General features: G+C 41.8%; 1 protein-coding gene across 1 annotated transcript in view; it reads left to right on the plus strand.

Moving 5' to 3' along the window:
* Positions 1–7,512, plus strand: part of FAS (Fas cell surface death receptor) — a 70,002-nt gene extending 62,490 nt beyond the window's left edge. The window contains exons 11-15 of the mRNA XM_063433831.1: positions 1,185–1,202; positions 1,733–1,807; positions 3,111–3,245; positions 5,255–5,276; positions 7,069–7,512. Coding sequence (XP_063289901.1) covers positions 1,185–1,202; positions 1,733–1,807; positions 3,111–3,245; positions 5,255–5,276; positions 7,069–7,388 — 570 coding nt within the window. The 3' untranslated portion in view covers positions 7,389–7,512. The remainder of the gene's footprint in view (positions 1–1,184; positions 1,203–1,732; positions 1,808–3,110; positions 3,246–5,254; positions 5,277–7,068) is intronic.
* Positions 7,513–11,437: the final 3,925 nt, after the last annotated feature.

An 11,437-nucleotide genomic window follows, 5' to 3' on the forward strand; every position in this document is an offset into this window, starting at 1 on the left:
AAATGTGGGTTGGAAGAGTAACATATAAAAAGGAGGACCAAAATTCGAAGACCCTTCATGGTTCTGTTTCAGGTTTGAGGATCCCACTTGGCAATGCTCCCTTCACTTAGTCCTGAATAATTGATAAAACAAAAGGAGAATCTTTAAAAAAAAAAAAAAATCTACGAAACAATCCAGATCTTTAGCAGTTAACGGTTAAGTGTTTGAGAGAACCATTTTCAAATCCTTTAAGGACCACTATAGTGCCAGGAAAACAAACTCGGTTTCCTGGCAGTATAGTGTTAATAGGTCCCCCCCACCCTCTGGGTCCCACTCCCGCCAGGCTGAACTGGGAGGAAGGGGTTAAATTCTTACCTTTCTCCAGCGCCGGGCTCCCTCCGGGACTCTCCCCGTCATCGGCTGAATGCATTTGCGCGGCCAGAGCCGTGAAAATCACAGTGAGAAGCACGGAAGCACCTCTAGCGGCTGTCAATGAGACAGCCACTAGAGGCTGGATTAACCCATATGTAAACATTGCAGTTTCTCTGAAACTGCTATGTTTAGAGCAGGCAGGGTTAACCCTAGATGGACCTGGCACCCAGACCACTTCATTAAGCTGAAGTGGTCTGGGTGCCTATAGTGGTCCTTTAAACAATCAGGTTTGGAAACATTATTTCAAGCAGTTAAAAGAGAGGGGAATTCTAAAGGCACAATCCATTTAGCAGTCTGAGTAGTACACAGTAGATCAGTCCAAGATTGAAGGGTGGGTGAGAGAATCCTTTAAGCCTGATCGGTCTGATAACAGTAATTGAAGTAAGAATTTAGGGAAACCCTGAAAGCGAAGGTTAAACAACTAGTTGGTTCAAATGCGATAAGTAGTATAAATCAAACATTCTTGTGAAGTTAGTCTTTTTTATCTGACAAAGTATTGGGGCCCTTAAATTAACTTCCTAGATATAGGACACAGAATCATGACACTCGGGAGCATTAGTGAGGAGTTCGGCAGTCATCGAGGCTCGCAGTTATCGGCAATTTTGGAAGGGTATCAAAATGACAGACATGTACAGGGTAAATCCACCGTCAAGATGGAGTTAATGTACTTTACAACATTTAATAGTTTCATGAATAAACCCCACTTTCATATATACTCTGTCATTACTGTTTGTGTAGTTTGCATAAAATCATACCATTCTTTTTTTCTACAGGTGGAATTTTTCAGTGAGGTATGTGAGATTTGTGAAGTATAAATCTACACCTATAATAATTATTGCTTTCTGTAAATATATAGATTTGTTTAATTAATCTGTGTTTTTATTGAGGCCTTTTAATAGTACAGAATAGAGAATCAGGAGTTATGTAGATTATACAATACAGTTAAACAGCAAACGTCATGGCACAATGCAGAATACGCCAAGATAAGTGTACCTCATTTTTTTTTTAAAGTACTATAACAAAAAGAAGCAAGCTAGTCATACAAGTTTAAATCACAGTTTAGATAATACAAGCATGAGAAACCACCAAATAAAACAAATTAGACTGTAGCAGCCAGGTCAACCCACATATTAGAGATGCTACTTAACAAGCTAAGATTACTTGAATAAAATAGCCACTAGTACTTGACCTTAACTCAGGAAATATAAGGAAATAACACTGCGTGATTTAAGTAAAGAGAAAATAGATGGTTGCGTACACAAGATAATACATTCAAGTTTGATTATTCTTGTGATTATTTTTTTGGTTTTGTTTCTTGCAGTCTGAAGTAAATGGCCCAGTGAACGGCACAAATGAATCCAATATGAACGCTAATGGAGTCACAAACACAATGCAGGTAAATCATCAACATAATCAGCACTTAAAGGGTTAGTCCAAAACTCTGATAGACAGCCACTAGAGGAGGAGTTAACCCTAGCAGGTAATTATTGCAGTTTATTAAAAACTGCAATAATTACCTGCTCAGGGTTAAGGGTGCTGGGATACTGCACCCAGACCACTTAAATGAGCTGAAGTGGTCTGGGTGCCCATAGTGTCCTTTTAAGCAAGGGCATGTGAAGAGTAGTAAAAAAAATAATCTATTTTTTTTATAAATCAATGAACCTATTTCATAGACATGGGCCTGGAGCTGCAGCTCCATCAGCCTCTATGCTAATCCGGCCCTGCTTGCAGACACTGCCTGCAAAAAATGGAGAAGCAAACAACGTCTACATCCAGATGAAACCAGTAGTGGGATTAAAAAATTATAGTTCTGACTTTTCAACTCCACAGGGCCGGCCCAAGACATTGTGCTGCCTGGTCCAAGACTCCATTCCGCCCACCTCCCCTGTATGTATGTGTATATATATATATATATATACACACACACACACACATGCTATTAATGCAATGAACGGTAAATACAAAAATTAGGTATAACAAAAAGTGCTGTGTACTAGCACTAAATATTCCCTAAATAATTTAAAGTGCTTATGACTCAATTTATTGGTAAGCTGCTCAAACACTGTGTACTATCTTTCCCAAATACACACAAAACAAATTATAAACCAGACAGTGTAGCGCTAATATAAGTAAAGATATGGATACTGGAGAGCGGGCAACAGAATTAATATACCGGATAGTATCTTGTCCTTTTTTAAAGAGGTTATATACCTTTAAGAGAATAAATGTATACAATAGTATGAAATCTTATAAACCAGGATAATATACAAGCGTGACAAGAAAAAAACACAAATTTCTGAGCTATACGCCTAGCTCAAGTATATGAGGCGTGCAAGTCCATTAGGGCGACCCTCCCCTTCTTATATTTCGGGTCCTCCTAGAGTTATCCTGTATATATCAAGGATGACACATATGGTGCAATATTGTAGTGTGCTCTGTATCCCTTTAAAAATATATAAATGTATATTCTTCATTTGAACCCAATCCGTGTCTCTGTTCTCCTCCATTCCATCCATGTCTCTGTTCTCCATTCCATCCATGTCACTGTTCTCTTCCCTTCCATCCATGTCTCTGTTGTCTTCCCTTCTATCCATGTCTCTGTTCCTCTCCCTTCCATCCATGTCTTTGTTCCTCGCCCTTCCATCCATGTCTCTGTTCTCCTTTCCATCAATGTCTCTGTTCTCTTCCCTTCCATGCAGATCTCGGTTCTCTTCCCTTCCATGCAGATCTCTGTTCTCTTCCTGTCCATGCAGGTCTCTGTTCTCTTCCTGTCCATGAAGGTCTATGTTCTCTTCGCTTCCATGCAGGACTCTGTTCTCTTCCCTTACATGCAGGTCTCTGTTCTCTTCCCTTCCATCCATGTCTCTTTTCCCCTACCTTCCATCCATGTCTCTGTTCCTCTCCCTTCCATCCATGTCTCTGTTCCCCTACCTTCCATCCGTGTCTGTGTTCCCCTCCCTTCCATCCATGTCTCTGTTCTTCTCCCTTCCATCCATGTCTCTGTTCCTTTCTCTTCCATCCATGTCTCTGTTCCTCTCCCTTCCACCCATGTCTCTGTTCCCCTACCTTCCATCCGTTTCTGTGTTCCCCTACCTTCCATCATTGTCTCTGTTCCCCTCCCTTCCATCCATGTCTCTGTTCCTCTACCTTCCATCCATGTCTCTGTTCTTCTCCCTTCCATGTCTCTCCCCCCCTTCCATCCATGTCTCTGTTCTTCTCCCTTCCATGTCTCTCCTCCTTCCATCCATGTCTCTGTTTCTCTCCCTTCCATCCATGTCTCTGTTCCTCTCCGTTCCATGTCTCCCATCCCCTTACATTCATGTCTCCCTCCTACTTCCATGACCACTACGATAAGTGTCCTCCTACCCCTTCCATCCATATCTCTGTTCCACTCCTTTCCATGTCTACCTCCCTCCTTCCATCCATGTCTCTCCTCTCTTCTATCCATGTCCCCCTACCCTTTCCATTCATGTCTCTCCCCCTTTCCACCCATGTCCCCTACTCATTTCAGTAATGTCCCCCTTACCATTCCATTCATGTCCCCTACCCATTCCATTCATGTCCCCTACCCATTCCATTCATGCCCCCCTAATCAGTGGTGTATTTTGGATTTGTGCTGCCCCAGGCACGACTAAATTCGGGCACCCCAAAATCTAAATCCCCCCCCCCAATTCGTGTCAAGGCCACTTTTTTGACTGACAGACACATGCCCTCATTGATACATGCACTGATATACACTCACTGACAGATAAACAGTAATTGGCACACACATACAGTCATTGGCACACACTGTTTAACCAACACACACTTTCACTGACAGACACACACTGACAGGCACACACTCTCAGATACACATACAATGACATACACCCCCCCCCCCCCCCCCCCAGAAAGTGCTGCCCTAGGCAAATCCCTTGTTTGCCTTGTGGTAAATACATCCCTGCCCCTAACCATTCCATTCATGCCCCCTACCCATTCCATCCATGTCCCCCTCCGCTCTCGTCCCCCTCCCCTCCCCTCCCTGTCCGATTTCCCTTCCTTTCATGTCTCCCTTCCATCCATGTCCCCCTTCCCATTCCATCCATGTCCCCCTTCCCATTCTATCCATGTCCATGTCCCCCTACCCATTCCATCCATGTCCCCTTACCCCTTTCATGCAGGCCCACTAGATTAAGGTAGCACCGGCTCTGCCGCCTACAGATAGATGGCCCCCTCTCCCTGCTGTTTTACCTGTCATGGCAGGGTAGGGGTGACCACCATATCCGGCAGTGCGCAGTGCCTATTTCACACTAAGCGCCTGTAGGCCGGTTCAACAAACTTGGTAAATGTTAGAAACAGGTTCGCTCAAACTGGCTAAATCTCACCACTGGACTTAATATATACAAAGAATAACTAAGTGCTGGGTGAGTATTAGCCCCGACACATAACTACAAATAATTCTTGATGTGCAGTGTTACAGGCAGAAAAACTGCACATTAAGACTCATACCACCATGGTAAAAGCAGAAGTGGTCATGGTGGTTGGAGTAACAAATAAACAGAGTTCTTAAAATATAATATTATGTAATTATTTTTCTAATGGAACTGCCATTGGGAAGCGGCACCTTTAGACTTTGAAATGGCTAGTGACTCCTTGCATGTATGATCTATAACTGCCAGAAATTGACTCATAGCTTACACAGAAGGCTTGACCCTACTGTGCTTTTCAATGAAAACGTTTTCTTTTTTTTAGTTTTTTCTTTCGTTTTGCAAAAAACAACCTTAGTTCTAAGGCACAATGTATGAAATTGCATCCCAGATGGGTTTTGCAAATGTGAATAACTTATTTATTTACTTTGTTTCAGCTGTGTCCTCCTGATCTTAAAGGTAAAATATCACACACACATTATTATTACCATTTATATAGCGCCAACAGATTCCGTAGCGCTTAACAATATTACGAGAGGGGGGAATTAACTATAAATAGGACAATTACAAGAAAACTTACAGGAACAATAGGTTGAAGAGGACCTTGCTCAAACGAGCTTACAGACTATAGAAGGTGGGGTGTAAAACACATTAGGACAGGAAATATCAATCAAATAGGGTGGGAGTGAAGCAGAGCTGGAGGAGAGAGTAGAGTGCTGCCCTTTAGGAGAGAGCAAGAGACAGGCTCAGGGGTGGTGAAGATTGACACAGGAGTGTGTATGAGTACATACATTATATATATATATACACACACACACACACACACACACACTCCTGTGTCGATCTTCATCTGTGATTCCTGTGGGAAAAGCAAGTCTTATGGCTTGACTGGTGTGCAGAGTCAATGCGATGTTAAACAAAAATCTCCTGTGTCGATCTTCAACCCCCCACAGACAGCATCCGGCTTCTGAAATTTCAGTTTCTGGAAGAGCGGAGTGCCTTTGGGCAGGAAAGTGCTGATATATAGTTAATACAATGTTAAACAAAAATCTGCACACCAGTCAAGCCATAAGACTTGCTTTTCCCACAGGAATCACAAATTTGCAGTGATGTTACTATCGCAAAGGATTCTGGGTGGGCATGTGCAAATTAGTCCAACAAAGAATCACATTGTTGCCTCATTCCATTTTAAACATGGATTCCATTGAGTCTGTGTTTGCTGTATACAACAGCTTTGAAACACAACTTAGAAAAAGATGCAAAGCCAGTGAACCTCTCATGGACAGCTGTTTCATTGTTAAAGCGGCATGGTCATGCCAAACTTCCCCTACTTTAATTGCTTCCGCCATGTCCTCCCCGCTAGTTAATAGATCCCTACCATGAGGCCATTTGTTAGAGGGAGGCTATATATATATATATATATATATATATATATGTGTGTATGTATATATATATATGAGCTGGTAGGCAGAACCGTAGTTGTGGGAGGGGTTACCCAGGCCTATAAAATCACAGGCCTCCCCTCTGGGCTCAGAACGACTGTTTCAGCCCACCCACTGTTTCTTTATTAAAGGACCACTATAGTGCCAGAAAAAAAAACTAGTTTTTCTTGCATTATAGTGTTAATAGGTCCCCCCCCACCCTCATGGCCGCCCTCCTGCCGGGCTCTAGGGGGAGGAACGGGTTAAACGCTTACCTTTCTCCAGCGCCGGGTTCCCTCGGTGATGGGAACTCTCCTCCCTCTTCTGACTAATGCGCATGCGCGGCAAGACCCGCACGCACATTCAATAAGTCCATAGGAAAGCATTTCTCAATGCTTTCCTATGGAAGCAAGTGTCTTCTCACTGTGAAAATCACAGTGAGAAGCGTTTTTAGCGGCTGTCAATGCGACAGCCACTAGAGGCTGGATTAACCCTAATGTAAACATAGCAGTTTCTTTGAGACTGCTATGTTTACAGCTGCAGGATAAACCCTAGATGGACCTGGCACCCAGACCACTTCATTGAGCTGAAGTGGTCTGGGTGCCTATAGTGGTCCTTTAAGCTATTCAGTTGGTGGGCCCTCTTTTTACAGGCCTAGTTTTACAAGCCTACACACACACACACACACACACACACACACACACATATAATGTACATGACAATTAAGTTGTTATAGTGAGAGGACCTGAATATTTTTTTAATGTTGCAGTGTAGATCGATCAAGAAAAGAAAGCTACAGTGAATATGGGAACAATTTTCCTGATTATTAAATATGTGTTTTTTTCTGCATTTAGATATTGATTTACAACCATTTCTAGCGGTTTTCGCTGATCAAATGCAATTAAAGGATGTACTTTATTGCGTAAGAACATTGTCAAAGCAGTCCAGTAAAATTGAAGATATTAATAGCAATTCTAATGCTGGAGAAAAGAAATACCAGTTACTGAAGTTATGGTATTTTGAACATGGAATAACGGGAGCATTTAAAGTACTACTTGAAACACTTGCTAATCACGGAAACACACGTACTGCTGAAGTACTTATACAAACTGTGAAGGAACAAAATAAATTACCAGTTGCAGCACAATAGGGATGTAACCGCTGGAAAGAGGAGATAAGATGCGTTACATTTGCATAATCTATTCCGTTTTGTTTTACAAACGATTTTATGAAATTACATCGTTTAGTATTAATAAAATATATTTTTTTAAACTTTTTTCTTTTACTAATTATACTACGCTATATCTCTCCTGTCTTTCATTTATAGGTGTAATCTTTTTGAAAAAAATAATCATTATTATATCTATATTTAAGTGTCATCGAGGCTGGAATATCTCCAAGGAACATGCGATACAGGTCCTTATGGTGGCTGGGTTCAAGAGTATAAAACACAGTCTGTAAAACAGACAGAGTAGGGGGTTGGCAATTTAAGGGGAACAAGCCCTTTCATACCTTTTTGACTTTGGTGCCAATGTCAGGCTCACTGATGCTGATTCAGAGTCTTGACAATACTGCTATTGAGTAGCTGTGGACTCCAGCTTGTTTCGGCCTGGTGTATTCCCACAGCAAGAGAAGCGGACAAACTCATTATCTGGGTCTACCCAGTCACTCTTGTAGCCACTCTAAGCTCCATGCTCCCCAAGCCAAAGCTCACCTTTACTCGCTCCTGTGCGAGCTCTGTGAAGGCGGCTCATGGGCAGTCACTCCAAAATGGCTGACGAGCATGAGATCAATGCTTCTGTCAGAGGCTGGGAAACAGATTTATGGCTTTCCACTCCCTCTGTTAGTAGTTCTGGAAGAAATAGAGGGAGTGGAGGAGACCATCTATGCTGCCTGCTCCTGTTTATCAAACTACAGACAAAGCTTCTGCTCAGAGATACCCTCTTAGGTGGGGAACCAAGTATGTTCAAGCGTCCGAGCACAGTCAACGTATCTGGGTGACACCTTCAAGCCTAGGATCTGGAGAGGCTTCTTTCTGATGGAGTAGAGGGAGGCCTGTGGTCATTGGGTTCTAGTTCACGTGCAAGCCTGGGGCTAGAGAGATGCTGCACACTATGCCATACTGGAAATCTCAAACTCACCTCTGCTTCTGTCTGGACTGTGTCTGACCACTATGGGCATTGACTGAGAGCACACATTCCGGGGGGACACTGGATAAGAAAGAATATTTAGGATATAGCATCTTATTTTTTCTGATGCCATCGCTATTATCTAGCTGCTGATTGCTATTATACTCTATTCTCCTTGCCTGAGCTCCCTTATCCATTATTGCTTACCTTTACCAGATAAACTAATTGAGCACTGTTTATAAGCTACTTGGTGGTTTTATTTTCTTGCATTACTCCTTGCAGAGTGAGTTACCATTCTATGTAGGAGGTGTGTTACCTTCCTTAGGCCTCCACTTATAATACACAAGTATGAGATAGGGAATTAAAAACCGGGCAGTGGAGAGATCACAGTTCATCCCCCGTGCTCCCACCCATATCCAGCGGGTACACTTGCTAATAACAAACAGAGATTCGTGGCACAGGGTCTTTTTGCTCTCGCATGTTGACTTTGGGTGGGGACTTCATATGAAATAATGGGGGGTGGGCAGATCACTGCCACCCGTGGCTAGAAGTTGGGGGCTATGACCCAGGGGTTTCAATGTCCTTTCCCAGCCCCAACACATTTACCGCATGGGTTGTGGCAAGTAATTTAATAATAAACTGCGGCACCTAAGTCCCCCCCACATTTCCCTCATTGGTTTGGGAGCTCTTAAATGTACTATGACCTTGCGGAACCGGAACCCGATAATATCATCTTCTTCCTCTCTTTCTATATTAAATTCAGGTAGGGGTCAATGACCCATACCGCTGGGAAACGTTAAATGTAGTGTTTTTTAATGGTTAATGTTCAAGTGCTGATATATATAGGCATGTTTTGTCATTACATAATTTGTAATATGGGAAAAAAAAGTTACAATAAATACTCGAATAAATAAATTCAGGTAGGAATGGGGTGTGACATTAGGCCTGTTAAATTATTAGCGCCACTCATCGACTATGAGTGGGGTAGGAGGGGGTCATTATTACTGACACCCACCTGCTGATCATGGGTAGAGGCAGATCGACACTAAGCCACCCCATGTTTAATATTATTTAATTGGCCCCAGTAGGTTTTCACTCAACGTTTTAATGTAATAAGCTGGCCATGGGTGGGGGCACAGTGGGTTGGTCTGTGGTCTGTGATCTGTCCACCACCCATTATTTTGTTTCTCACTTGCGGCATAACACCTCCGTTGCAATAAGGTGGGGTCAAATTGACCCCATAGGCTTTTATCTAATTTCTTTTTTAATGACTAACATCATACATTTAACACTGTGCCTATTCTGTACATTTAATTTGATGGAAAATGGAGACATACAAAAAGCTGAGGTTGCGGGTGAACTTGCCAGATGCACCACATGACCATTTATCAGCCAAGAAGAGATCCTAAGAAATTAATGTCCTTAATTGAATCACTTTTTTACTCCTAAGGATTTCTACATGCTGCAAGTCTGCAGTTTTAATGGACTTTCCATGAACATTAAGAGGTGATAACATGATGGATCTGTTAGTTGAGGACAGGTAAAAAAAAAACCAAGGGGCTAGGGAGATGAGAAGTAATGATACACTTACCCGCCCTCCATTCAATTACTACATACAAACTGTATTCCTAAACACTGCCACACACAAAAAATACCTATATTAACTCAAACTTTGGCATATACTACTCCCCTGACACTGCTCTGGACAATGGCGTATTAACACGCCGCAACGCACGTGGAGCTATTGGTTGTTCTTCACCCTTTTCACCTGGTAGCACTAATATGACTAGCTTAGTTTAAAATTGATTGATTTTTATACTAGTAAGGGAGAGTGGTTTAGGTAGGCATTAGTGGCTAGTCCACTGTGCCTAGGTAATTTAGGGTCAGACTCTTGAGTTATTGTGATTGTGAGATTTTGGGGCCCCTCCACTCACCCTGGTACCTTTTACCTCTGGATCTACCTGCTTTATGTATATTTGCTGCTGGGGCAGTGCTCAGCTTAAGTTTGGATCGCTCTTACTATCTATTGAGTAGTTTTGCCTCTGGGACTCGTCTATATATTTTTGTCTCTCCCTTTGTTTTTACGTTACCCATTCATCCTTTAAAGGTAGGGCTTCCTTCCCCTTTTTTCTGTCACTCTCCTCTTTAGGACTGCCTCAGTCCTCTACAGTTTATATTAATTATTTTTTATGGTTATTTCACAGCCACAGGGAGAGTGACACTGGGCTCCTCTGTAGCTAATCCTCTAGCCCCCTGTATCTCTCTGGGGCTCCTGGATCAGACCCTATCCATTTACTTATAATCTATCTGATGATACACTTACCTTCCATTCAAATACTACATACAAACTGTATTCCTAAAAACTGCCACACACAAAAATACCATCTTATATTAACTCAAACTTTGTCATATCCTCCCCTACATTCACACATACTGAGACTACACACAATACAATGAGCTTTCACACCATATACACGGTTATATAAAAATGTATGTAATATATATATATAAAACCATTATCAATTCAACAAAAATTGTCTCTTTACCTTATATTAATCAGTTGGTTGATAAATGATTAAAGCAAAATAAAAAATATCTATGTATTGCATTTGTGGATCCACTAGAGCCCAGTAGAGGGCAATGCAAGCTTATCCAACACGACCAACCAAACAATCAACTACGAAACAAGGTAACCATTCTACAGTGCAAGAATGACCAAACTTTTATTTAAATGTATTTATTAAAATGTGTTTAAATTGATTAAAACTATTTTAAACATTATATTTGTGAAATGTTACATCCACTTATTCAACAAATTTAGTTTCAGGAGGCATTACAGAATTACAGACTGTGACAACCCAGACAGTCTACCTGCAGCAAATCCCACCGATCCTCCATGACACGGTGATCACATGATTTGCATCAGCAGATTACATGATTGCCTGTCGGGGGACTGCCTGGGTTGTCAGGCAGATCCCCCAACATATAATTAATAAAATGCACTTAAGGAAAAAACACATTTAAATATACAGGTGATACTCAAAAAATTAGAATATTGTGCAAAACTTAA

This window comes from Pelobates fuscus, chromosome 10, assembly GCF_036172605.1.
Source record: "Pelobates fuscus isolate aPelFus1 chromosome 10, aPelFus1.pri, whole genome shotgun sequence".
NCBI lineage: Eukaryota > Metazoa > Chordata > Amphibia > Anura > Pelobatidae > Pelobates > Pelobates fuscus.